The sequence below is a fragment of the Opisthorchis viverrini genome (genome assembly GCF_000715545.1).
Source record: "Opisthorchis viverrini unplaced genomic scaffold opera_v5_560, whole genome shotgun sequence".
Taxonomy (NCBI): Eukaryota; Metazoa; Platyhelminthes; class Trematoda; order Opisthorchiida; family Opisthorchiidae; genus Opisthorchis; species Opisthorchis viverrini.
Genome location: NW_008752220.1, coordinates 118,389 through 131,734, shown reverse-complemented (window position 1 = coordinate 131,734; position 13,346 = coordinate 118,389). Strand labels below are relative to the sequence as shown.

General features: G+C 43.7%; 1 protein-coding gene across 1 annotated transcript in view; it reads left to right on the top strand.

The window, feature by feature from the left end:
- T265_11719 (hypothetical protein) overlaps window positions 1-10,335 on the top strand; it is a gene marked incomplete at both ends in the record, with an annotated part of 24,619 nt that extends 14,284 nt beyond the window's left edge. Inside the window, one exon of the mRNA XM_009178452.1 lies at window positions 8,128-10,335. Coding sequence (XP_009176716.1) covers window positions 8,128-10,335 — 2,208 coding nt within the window. The remainder of the gene's footprint in view (window positions 1-8,127) is intronic.
- Between the last annotated feature and the right edge of the window lie 3,011 nt (window positions 10,336-13,346).

The window sequence follows — 13,346 nt, the reverse complement described above, 5'->3', positions numbered from 1 at the left end:
TGACGATCATTTTGGATTTTCCAAAGTGTAGATAGGAGGAGCTGGTTCCAAAATTACATTTTCATTCCAACGAGTCAGATTGTAAAATTATTCAGGATTTTCCTGTTTTTTAACGCTTAGATGGTTGCTATAAATTGAGGTTTTTTTGTGAGCAAATAATTGGGAGAAAATTCTATACGATATTAAGAGAGAATAAATTTAACATGTTTGAAAAAATTCGCGTAGCGCGATCTTTATTTCGGCCCTAAAACATTGGCCAGACTGGTCATTGCAATTTTGGGGTTTTGTGGGATGGGTATTTTTGTTCATAGTCACACCAGTCTCGTTTGAACTGCCGTGTTCCTGTTCTGGCGTAATTATTCCGGTGAGTCCACACCAAAGGAAAGCACTGGACTCGAGTTCCGATCTTACTAGAGCTCATCAGCAATGCATATCCAATGGCCGTGCCGGGATTTGAACCCCCGAAACCACTACTCCACCAACGTACGTTGGACGCATCTGAATTATCACGTCTGAACAGGTGAAAGTGTTCACACTTGACCGATGTGATTGGTGTGCCCGACTCGTCAAACAACGACCCACTAACTGTCCTGGTCGTGACCAGTGGGCTTCAGGCGTGTGCCACGCTAACTGATTGGAAAGTCATGACTGGCGAGTCAATCGATCGTCACAACCAGGACAGTTACTGGGTCGTGGTTCGATGAGTCGGGCTCTAATGTGAACACGTTCGCCTGTTATTCAGAGGCGAAAATTCAGATGCTTCCAACGTGCGTTGGTTACATGCTCGGCCATTGGATATGAACTGCTGATGAGCGCTAATAAGAGCAAAACTCGAATCCAGTGCTTCCCTCTGGTGTGGACTCACCGGAATAATGAGGCCAGAACAGGTGGATGACCGTTCAAATGAGGGTGGTGTGGTTATGAACATTCTGGTCATCTTGGGTTGACAGCAATACTTCAGAATATTACAACCTATCACAAAATCAGCCGTTCGTGGCCCATCGACTGAGCGTTCATCCGCTGGCCGATGTGTGCCAGTTTCGAAACTCCCTGAGGTGCGTTCCGAAACAGCTGTACACTGCCCTTCGGCCTTTCGGCATAGATTGGCTGCACTGACAAGATGATATCTCAATTGAAAATGATCAAATCTTTTCACACTACCATAGCCAGTCGGCTTTTTCACGACCCAACATACCCTTGTTTTATTGCAACTGTGGGCTGCGCGAAAATACCCCTGGTCCGATGATGCGAAAGTCTGGAAAACTCAATTGTTTACCTTCACCTACATGTGATCAGAAGCGTACACCTTATACATGTATATTGGCGATTTCCAACTTGGAGGCATCAGTTATGCATACCAGCAACATAAACAACCCTCGCGGCACACTGATTTGTTTGAACAAGCACTAGCGTCCTTGGTTTCCTGAGCGGGTATTGTTAACCTAGCTGTCTGATTACGTCCGTCAGTCAGAGTTGTAAGTTGTTTTCCTTGCAAGTTAGGTGCAGTGTTGCTTGCGTTGTTGCACTTGCGTATCTCGCTCGAACTGCCGAAATAAGAAATTTACTGGTCAAGGAAGAATAGTTTATTGTCTGGAGGAAGTAACCAGTTTCGGGGAAAGCGTATAACTATATGCAAGGAAGGCAACCAAGATAGGATACACTTTAGTTAAGCGGCGGCTCTCGTAGAAACTGGCCTATAATGATGAACCAAAAAAGGAATCTTTGAGCAATAATCAACCGCGCATTTTGCCAAGTCTGACTGCTCTGTCAGTGTAATCGTATGTACGGTTGCTAGGATACCCGTAGAGGTAATCTAGCTGGGGTTGTTTGGAGGGCACACCCCCCCTGACGTCACTATTCCCACGATCGGTGCTGCCTGCAGCAATGGCCAATACAGATTTGCAGGTCTGCCGAGGTAACCGTGGTGTCAAATGGCCCGGTGCGTATTTCTGTGAGACAATTCTGACTGAGCAGAGTTCAGTTCAACATGGCTGATCCACGAACAATGCAAACCTCATCCTAGGTACCGGTTTGAACGCATTTGGCCATGGAGTGGATCAAGATGATCCTAAGAAACCTGTCAGACACAACCCAATCAACCCATCCTATTCCGCGCTAACTCAATTACAACCGTTCAGCGTTTAGGTCAGAATAACCGCTCAAAGTAATCGTTTTTGTGTAGTTTCTTCTCTAGTAATTTCTTTTCTTCCTATAGCTGGTCCAAGTTGCGTGATTTCTAGCCCTCCAAAACAAAGTTTCCAAGCTCGTGCAAAAAGGCAACCGGTGTGTAGCCTAAGGATTGCAAAGGCCATCCTCTTGATGTTCGGCCGCGGTAAATAGGCTGTTTTTAAAACCTATCGACAGGTCGAAAAAGTATGTTTCCCATAACAGGTAGACTCATGCTCTATTTACGTTTAGATGATCTAGTGGATATTAATGTCCACAGCTGATCGTTACCAGTGGTAACTAATACGATATCAAAAAAATAAGCCTGTAAATTATGCCTCTGTAAATCTAATCAGCGAGGTTTTGTTTGATCTTTCAACTTTGGACAGAATAGCTGTGAGGAATTAGGTCATCAGTTCACCCTTGAAATTCGAATCGCACATTGTCCTTGCAGTGTAAAATCTAATCATTAAAGTGATAGGGTGAGTGCTGGACCATGACTTTGAAATGCTGGTTTTTGAAGGATGGGTCAACATCGATATGACCAGGCCTTTGTGAACTACCCGAAATTCTACTTAGGTAGTCTGCTTATCCAAATTAGTCCGTTGTTAAAGAGTGGAAAGATAAATGTCTGCGTGCGGAATACTGACCTTTCATCGGATAACGAGTAATTCTGTAGTGAGCTAGAGTGTCTGCGCAAAAACGCGAGAATTAAGGGAGGGTCTCCCACCCAACCGAGTCTCTGCAGTTCCACGTTTCTGGATTTGGTTTCCATGATCTAATCGTGAAGCTACATTTGTTAGGACAAGGTTATTGATCTCACCTTACAGATATTTCAAATAGATGTGCGTTCTACCCATGTTTCCGATTCCCTAGAAGACAGTGGGTTGAAAATCAAGCCAAGTAGTAATACTCTCAGTTAAGGTCACTTGAGTGCAGTTTTCGCCTGAATACAGTGCTTACACGATGTAGAATGGACGAAGTTTATCTTTTCTTGTATTCTTGCAAACGTTTCCAAGTCTGTTCAGTCTCGCAGTGAAACATGGTCAGTAGACTTGCCGGAACTAATCTGAACTTTTCACCATATGCTCAGGATGAGAACTTGTAGCCTCTGACACAGTTGTTGTTTCTAGTTAACAACTTGCCTTGTTTCCGGAACGGCAAACACCACTTTTTGACATAATCTGCAAAGAAATCATTTTTGTCCGTTCAGCTGTAATAGTGCAACGGACACGAGAAGCTCAAAGGTTCGTCGCGCTGCGTTACGGAGTCCTGTTTTTCGAACTCGGAAAAAAACAAATTTCACTTCACATTATGGAAGTATTTAATGAGATTTGCGATAGAACTGAAAACTCAACCCGCGTGGTGAGGAAACCAAATTTCTATATCTTTGTAATGTACTGCTCACAAGGTTGCTGAAAATCCGTCGACAGCCCACGACCGGTTTCGCCCTCCTTGGGGCTCAGCAGGTAGGCGCGGTCCCCGGGTTTCCGTCAGCCTTACGTTCTACTTGAAACCAAATTGCACGAAATTAACGAATATACACTTATTTGCAAACTAATTTGGCTTTTTGGAGAGACTCACCTGGAACCCAGCTGAATCTCTCATTTGTGATGTTCTCAGGCAACTGAATGTGCTGCATCAGGCTGCCTTATGTTTCAGTCGCTACGATATTTGAAATATCGCGATACATGTATATCTTTGTGGTGTACTACTCATAAGGTTGCTGAAAATCCGCCAACAGCCCACGACTAGTATGGTGATATTTCAAATATCGTAGCGACTGAAACATGGGGCGGCCTGGTGCAGCACATTCAGTTGCCTGAGAACATCAAAAATGAGATATTCAGCTGGGTTATAGCTGAGTCTCTCGAAGAAACCAAATTAGTTCGCGAAACTAAATCTCTCCTAATCAATAGGTGACTATGTGGACGATCAAAATGAGTGAATCTAATTTCGGGTTTTCAGTATGTCTAGACTGTAGACCAGCTAAGTTCGCTAATGAAGAAGGATTGTACTCCAACAGTGAGCAAACAACGTATCTCCTACTGCTGCCGGGATCAAAAAAACAATCAAAGCGCACAAAAAAACACCTGTAAAAATATTTATCTTGTTTGTGGTTTGGGTTTGGTTGACTAGCATTCAAAGGGAATGCAGAATGCCTCACGGGTTTAGAGTGTTTTTCAAGTCTTAAGAACGTTCCATATAGATGATACAACATGGGCTGTTTTGAACAAACGATAGTTGGAGATCATCATAAAAGAGAGATTAAATTGAGTCTCCGGTGAAAGCCAAATTGACTTGCAAATGAGTGTATTTCTCGAAAACAGTCCGATTTGGGTTCAAGTAGATCATAAGGTTGACAGAAACTCGGGGACTGCGCCTACCTGATGATCCCCAAAAAGGACGAAACCGGTCGTGTGCTGTCGAAGAGTTTTCAGCAACCTTGTGAGTAGTTTTCTTTATGAAAACGATAGTTCTCTTTGAGGTCAGAGGATTCTGCAGAGCAGTGACGGCAGTAAACAAGATTGCATAAAATCGCTGACTTGTGGATGATTTAACACGGAAGACACAGTATACTTAACCTAATTTGGTCAAAACTGAACCATTTGGATCAGATATCATAAGAAACGGTTATAAGAACAGACGACAAAAAGCTTGACAGCGAAACACTTTTATTGTCGCAGAAAGATCAGTTTCTGAGACTGAACAACCCCTTCTCTGTCTGAGAGGCCTGAAAAAGACTAAACAAAAACCAAGTAATTTACACATAGTGAGAGACACAAAGGCAAAGAAATGCATCAAAATTTATGGAATGTGACAACGGAGGTGAGGCGGATTGAAGCAGAGAAAAACGTAAGGGGTACTGCTTTAGTCCAATGCCAACTTGACCTGACTGGTATGTGGGGTCTTGTAAACCACCTCCATCAATGACTGACAAAGCATTCGTGTAGGCAAGAAAGGCTGGACCACTTCTCCGATTGAAGTTGATTTTCTACACAGTTTGCGATCAAAAACCTCGTCCCTCGGTCCTGTAGTAATTGCCTTTGGTGTAGTAGTTAGTCACTAGGATTACCGCAAGATGGAGGGGCCTCGCCATGAGATTGAAGTAGTAGGAAATATGCAGTGAGTTTCTTCTCATCCACATCGGATTTTGTGAGGCACCATATGTCGAACCGTTCCAAGTAATCCTCTACGTCACGCGCAGTTGAATTAACATCTAATGGTTCCATTTCGGCAGGCATGATGAATCGTTCCAATCGCGACGCCAAAATGTGAGAATTAAGTTTCGTACGTATATCGGTACAACCCGAAAAACTAGAAATCCAGAATTCAGTGAAGCGTAACAACCAGCACGTATGTATTCGAACTGGCGAATATGTACAGCATATGGAATATTAAAACAAGAGAATAATGAATAGAGCAACGAATAGAGTATCAGTCATGTTCATCACACAAAGCTATTGCCTTCAATGCATAGCTCCTATTCCAACCCCCCCACTTGACAGCCCACTGACAGTGCTGGATTTATACACCAATTTACCAGCTCGCGCGTGCAATGCGCAGCTACCTACCCCCCAAATCATCGGTGAACGAAACTGCGGCAGCTACAACCACTGTACGACGAGTACGCGGTTCTTACAGCTGACAGTGATGATGATGATGACCCTCTAGATCGAAAGATAACCGGGGCAAAACCAAGAGGAGAAATGTGATATACCAAGTCAACTGCAACAAATTCTACGTCGGACAAACTGGGAGGAAATTATGCGCACGAATAAAGGAACACAACGCGGCTGTCAGGGGAGATGCCTCCCTGTCCTTGATATCCATACACGAAGACTAAGAAGGCCACAAATTCAATCTGGAAAACGCAAAAAGTTTGACATACAGAGACACGAGACACAAGAAAAGTTCTGAGAAAAATGGTATTCCACGGCAGATTTGATCAACAGAGCGCATCGAACTGGATCCCATCTACGCACCTCTACGTGCAAAAGACCAACATCTCAACCGGAACACTCAAGGAGGACCAAATATTGGATTCACAAACAATGAAACAAGGAACTCCTTCGAGTCAAATAAATAAAGGTCGCAATTCGGGATTCAGAAGGACAAAGTTCACTCCAGCATCACCCAGATTGTGACGGCAGGGGATGCCAAGCTCAAAGGTCACGTCGGCATCAGCGAATGAAGACACAGGATAACGAAGCAACCAATGGAACCGATCAACCGAACAACTAATCGCGAACAAAGGTCATCCCCGGCTAGCCACACGTATATTAACACACACGTAACACCACTCAGCGTACAACCAGTAACCCGCCGCTACGCACCACTATGCTTCCCGATGACGCACTAATGATGTTACCTCGATTGGTGATGAAACGTCTGCAATCAAATCGCCCAGCTCAGGGAACAAGCCAACGACCATTACCACCTAAGCTACGAATATCCCCGTGTGTAACGAGGTGCTCTCTAGGTGTCATGGTGCAGCTGGTGTAATGAATTTTGGATTGTGACATTGAAATTCAAAGCAGGATATTTCCCTAAGAATAGTCGATGAAGCGTAACCGTTTACTCAATTGAGTCATACACGGATTCCCAACCATTAAATTAGCTCTTTCCCAAGATCACTGAGTGAGAAAGCTCAATGTCTTACCGATCATCATCATCATCATGATCATCATCATCATCATCATCATCATCATCATCATCATCATCATCATCATCATCATCATCATCGATGTCAGCTGTAATAACCGCGTACTCGTCGTACAGTGGTTGTGGCCGTCGCAGTTTCGTTCAGCGATGTGTCTTACCGATTGTCCTGTCCAATTGTGTGTGTTCTGTTCATACCCAAAACGAGGTGTAGTCAAGAAAGTGACATGTATTTTTGACGGCTTCCTTTCAGGGGTTCCTCCTCAGTCCATAAAAAGCCCATTGGAGGGGATAGTTGATAGTTTTCTGTAATTTGTTGTCTACTTGAGAAGCATGTGAGTTTATCTGAGCACTTTTTGGGTCCTTCTCTCTTTACAAGCGAATAAACCTTACATTGTATTTTGACTAATACATATTTTCGTGTGCCAAGATGACAAAGGATGAACATAATTTCATATTTCCCAACGATAAGCTTTGATTCAATCTTCCATAAAGATCACCGAAATTGGCAGTCTTGTTCTTGAGATTTAGGCTAATAATCACGTTCCCGCACAACGGAACAATTTCAATGATTGCGCAATTTATTAACCAGGTATCACAACAAACGGTTTTGAGAGAGTTAAAACGAGGTCGCCAGTGAGAGAAATTGAGCAGAATGTCATTTGAACCCACTTTGACCAACATTTGGTTCTCCAGACGTTACAGGAGCACAAAACAAGCAGGCAGTGAGGCGTGTGCTTCACGGTTACTAAAATGTTCAAAAAACATTTGACGGAACAGGTGTATTTCTGAATAGATGAGAATGGAACGGTTTTGAAAAACGGGCGTTTTAGTACCAGAGTATAATGTTGGCAGAAATACTCGGTGCTGAAGAGATACTGTTAACTTGTTAGGGGCAGGCCGCATTTGCTGAAACGAAGAAAAGTTCTTTCGTTGTGTAAGGTTGCGCGGTCAGGCTAGGAATATTTTTGTCACCCACGTTGGGTAACACGAAACGTGAGGGCGGTCAAATCTAACTGAATTCAGATAATTGACAATAACCAGGTCACAACCCTCAAAGTATTGTTTTTTCATGGCCGCTACTTCGCCAAAGTCCTTTTTAAAACCCAACGCCTTCGGTTTTCTTAATTCAGTTCTCTGGAAACTTCTAAGGCATACTGCACGTTAAACGCAATATATCCAAGTAAATGTTACATTGAACCGATACATCCACTACCACCATTTTTTCACATGTTTGAGAACGTTATTCCTCTGTTTTCAGGTCAGTAGAGAACGAACCAGGTGATTCATTCAGACAACATGGAAAGATTGGACTTTTATACCCTAATGTGGTTGTTCAGGTCAAACACAACTCCGGTATTCGTACCGACGGACGAATGCAAACAAAGTCAGATTGTGATGCGGGACTACTATAGCCCGATGATCTACTTTGCAATGGCCTTCTACATCTTCATGTGTTTCTTCACCGAACGGCGCTCCTTCCTACGCGGACAAGTTCAGACACCGAAACATCCAAACAAGCGATTGTCAATCAGCACCAGGATCGTCAACTACTTCAAGCGATATCCTGGACTACCCATTCCAATGAACATGTTACAGTATCGGCATTCAACAGTAGCCTATGCGGCCGAATATGTCTGTGCGTTCAATCTGATTGCCGGCATCTTCACAAAAGTCTATGGCATGGCGATGGTATTCCCCGTGGCGCCTGTGTGGTTGGGTATTATGTACAAAATTTTCGCCATTTGCTTGGTCGCGCTTACAGCCCTACCCCCATTCCTTTGTATTACACACGGCGGTCTGATCTGTTGGATCGTGGGAATTATCTATTGTGGCTTTCAAGCAGTCCTCACCGTCATCTCATTGATTCGTTCCACTTGCATGGGGCTCGATTTTATAACTCAAAAGGTATCTCTTCAATTGCCCACCCTAATCGGTTTCACTTACTTGCTGGTATATTTCTGCGAAGCTGTGTGGTCACAGCGCAAGAATTTGCGCAATGCGATCTGGATTGGGATACCGATCAATTTCAAGACCTACGTGCATAAAAACGTCAGCCATGTGCGTAAGTTGCTCTGGCCAAAAGAGACCTATCAAAAGAGGGTTATTGACGCACGTCAGGTGAAAGTCAAGTGCTGCGTGAATCTCCGCACCATCTGGAGGAGTGTGAATTCCGAATCCGGAGGATTCACCTACCCGGCCGGATTGATTTGGAGTTTGTCGGTGAGTGTGTTGTTACAACATTTCCTACTCACTCAGTTCCTGAGTTCTGTGTACGGAGTGTTCCGTAGAGGCAAGCGATCCATACAAGCCCAATATCTTGATGTACCTGCGACAATCTATGAGAACATCGCGGTTGAAAATGCTCGTCGTGTGCATCAGTATGTCGGGACAAACGTGACAGATCCGACAGTTTTACGAAAAATGGAGTTTGAATTATTGTACTATTGGATAGATGTGTTCTGGGTTTGTTTATTGATTGCAACCTCTTTGGCCATGTTCACGAATGTGACTAATGTGTTCCGGATTGCGGTTCACTATCAACAGTTATGTGTCGATATCTATCAACACGGATTCAAGATAATGCCTCAGTTACAATCCTGGCTGGATGCTTATAAGGTGACCAGAGGGACGATCATCTATCCGAGCTATCAGGTTTCTGCCATGGCGTGTGGATTCTATCTTCAAGCTTTGATCTACACGTTCATTTTCTTGTTCTTGGCTTTAGTTGTCAGCCTGAACGCCTTCACTCCATTTGACTTTTTTGTGAAGTGGATCAAAATGTGGTGGCCAAGCCTTCTTCTCATGACAGCATTTGTCACTGCGCAACAACTGGCCATCCGGTTTCTCTTCACACAACACAGAGGCAAAACATACGGTTTCGACAACATTCGAGCCTTACAGTTATACACATTCCTGTGCAGTTTCTACAACGTCTTTTTCGGAGTTGTCAGTGGTGTTGGTCGAACTTTATACTGTCCGATCAGTAGCGCTTTGGTTATCTCTCGACTGGACGTGTCCCCTCTAGCTCGGCCAATTCAGTCTCTGGATACCGGTCACTTGGCCTTCCTGGGATTTCTATACATGGATGTGCTCAAAAATAACCCGACATTTCGAGTGTTTTTGTGGATATTGTTGGAGAGGTACACAAGTGCCGAGGATGCTCATTTGGAATCTGCCCTGTTGGCTGAGGTCAATCAGTTTTTTGCAACCATACGGAAACCAAATTGCTTACTGAATGCGAAGTTCCACCAAGAACCTCGAGCTGCGACAAACAGTTTGGAACCAGAAACCAAATCGATGGTCCCTAAATCTGATGAAAATTTGGAAAGCACTACCGGTACATCAACCGCCAATGAGGCGAGACGAAAACGTAGCAGAATTCGATGGTTCCTTGCGTACACATTGATAAAAAACCCCGACCTGTTGAAATACCGTAAAAGCTGTTCAGACAGAGAGAGCGATTGGGGAACTGCGCTTATATTTGAGAAGCTAGGTGGTGGTTGACAGTTTTTTTATCGCCAGTCAACAAAATGCCAACCTACTCTCATTTACTAAACACAGTATGTGGTCTATATCATGATTTTAATGGAAGCAAAATTCGCTAAAAACAAACCGGCCATCTTGTACCTGATATCCCCGGGGTGCCTGATTATATGAGAAGCGAGAACTGCTTCACTCCTAAACCTACCTTTGTACAGTTACCAGAGGTTACTCAATAGTTAAGGAGTGGACTTACTGACTGGAATGTCCGCGGTTAGAACCGATTATCTTGATGGCTCTTCTGCAGGCTTAGGCAAACTGGAAGTACATCAGCACACGTGCTTTCATCGGGTGGCATGGTAGCCAGGCACCGAAAGGGAGCTACAGTTGAATTGTTTCTAAATTTCATGCAATACATCAGGCACTTGCATCGAGGACCTTCAAAAGGGAACCAAGAATGATACTGTCTGTGACATAGGATAGGATAAGAGTTGACAAGGCAATTGATACCGTGGTAGTTGATCCGATCAAGGGGGCATAGGCAGTGCTCGATTGGGTGTTGTAATTCCTGCGTTCACATATGCTTCAAGGAGAGTAAATAGTAAATTAAAAGTGTCGACACCTGCTGTCACGTATTTGATCGTTTCTTTCAGGAATCGGGTTACATCGTAGTCAACATGTCCTCTATCTTGTCGGCTCGTTGCCCACTTCATTTCAGTAGTTGTGTTCCTTGATTGCGATTATTAATTTTTTTATATTTATTTTTTCTTTGGACGTATTACCAAAAAACATTTGGAGAAATATCCGAGCCTTGTACCAGTGGATTTTGGGTCGTGTCTTCCGGAGAAGCAATGACCGTTGAAATGTGTCGTTCTGACTACTCTCCGATAGTCAGTTTATGGACTGGATGAATCAGTGTCTGGCCTACGTCAGGTTTTTCACCCAAAGAGATTCACCACCTGCACAAGCTGTGTAGTTGACGTTCGGCTCGCACAGTAAAGGAATACAAATGTTACGAGGAGAGTCACAAATCTGAGATTCACCAGCGCCCACCTGATGCTCAGTTCAGTTCGGCTGTATCACCCTTTCGGTGCCTAGCTGCCATTCCACACGAAGCAGGCACGAGGACTGGGATAGTGCCAAGTTGCCCAAGCTTAAACAGGGGAAGTCGAGAGGCAGAGGTCAAGTTCGAACCACGGACCTTTCGGTTAGTAAATTCGCGCTCTAACCACTTGGTCTATCTCGTCCCCACCTGATACTCGTTAAGGGCAGAATCGCCGGATAAATCTTTCACGAGCCGAAAACTTGTTAAATCATCAAATATTTGGTGAGAATAAGGTTTAAGCTCATGTTAGATCAAGTGCTACAAAGGGTTTAAAAATGCAATAATGAACGCGTTTCGGGTCTGAGCTATGCCAGATTTTTACGATGTACTCGGTGTAAGTAGAACTCAACAATCAGCAATATGATTAAAAGGCTAGGCATTGTAATGTGGCCTACCAGTGTAACGTTGGATACTGCTGATGGCGCATGCGAGTATTATGTTTTCTCGTAAATCCGCTTCGCGTTTCTTGAAAAGTAAGATCTATTACGGACTTTGTGGAGTCGCATTTGCTTGTATCTGTGCAAGGTTCACTGGATATCCAGGAAAGTTCAGGAAGACACGTTCAAGGAGAAGATGGATATTCAGTTTTTTGTAAACAAGTTGCACACGAAAGTTTAGCTTCCCTGTCCAGAAGTCTGTAACTGATCAGTTGACGTTTTCTAAAATAAGTAACTCCTCAGTGAAGGCCCCTTTCCCTTCACCAGTATGTCCACAACGTGAGTGCCTAATCTTTCATGTGATATATGAGGTATTTGTATTCAGGAAGATTTCAGAAAGGTATGCTCTACACAACGGCCGTATGATATTCCAGAATTTTCTGCGGTTAACATTAGGTTAAATCCCTTTTATGCGTACAGTTTTCAATATGGTTAGCATAGCTCTACAGTAAAAACTGTTACTCGGAAGGTTCTGACCGGTTCTACATTCGTTTGGCATTCTTGATATCCAGATAGTTCAATGGTTAAGGCACAAATCACTGGCAGGGAAGTCCGTGGTTGGAACTCGACCCCGGCATCTCGACTTCCCCTACCTAAGCTTGGGCAACCTGACAGTAGATCAGCCCTCGTGCTCCTTTCGGGTGGCATCGCAGCTAGCCACCGGAAAGGTGTTTAGGCCGAACGACTATTTGTTTCATTGCTCATTTATAAAGTCACTCAATCATAAAATCAATATTAACAGCAATAAACCGGTAGCTCCTTCACGAGAATCGGTTGTGTGCGACATCTCGCAGGGTTTCTCACCAATTGCAAAACGGATTGTGGGCCTCGGCAAGAAATACGCGAAGATCCCAGGAGACTTGGTTCGAAAGTAACTGGTTTTATTTCACCTTGTCATTCGGTGATCTGTGGCACGCAAAAATTTCGACAACTTGACGAAAACGTGAAAACACAACTTGACTAGATCACTCGAAGATTTTTTCACTTGAATATGCGTTCCCCGGAATGATACTACTCATGGGTGAATACTCACAGTGAATATTTGTCGACGGCCTTTTACTAGTTTATTCCCTTTGAAACTGATTAAATGCCTCGGTTGCAGAACGTCCTCCAATATCCAACCTATTGTGTTCGAACATTCATTTGAAACGATCGCCGAGATTATGAGTGCTTCAATATTACCCACAAAATCGATGGGAAATCTAGATAGCGGGGCGTCGGTTTCATTCATCTGAGAGCTCAACAGACACACTTAGGCAGATGACTTCCATCTAGAAGATCCATAAATCATAGTTCGTTCAAAATATTTGGTAGGTGTATATGAAATAAGAATGTTCTAACCGGCTTGTAGTTGAATGTATCGTTCATAGCGTCCAAACTGGAAGCCGAAATCCCCTTTACTGCGTGCCTTCCAGTAAGCGCAACCGTCGAATCCTGTAGATAACAAAAATATTTGCAGTGATGTGAGAAAAAATAATAGAATGCACACTCAC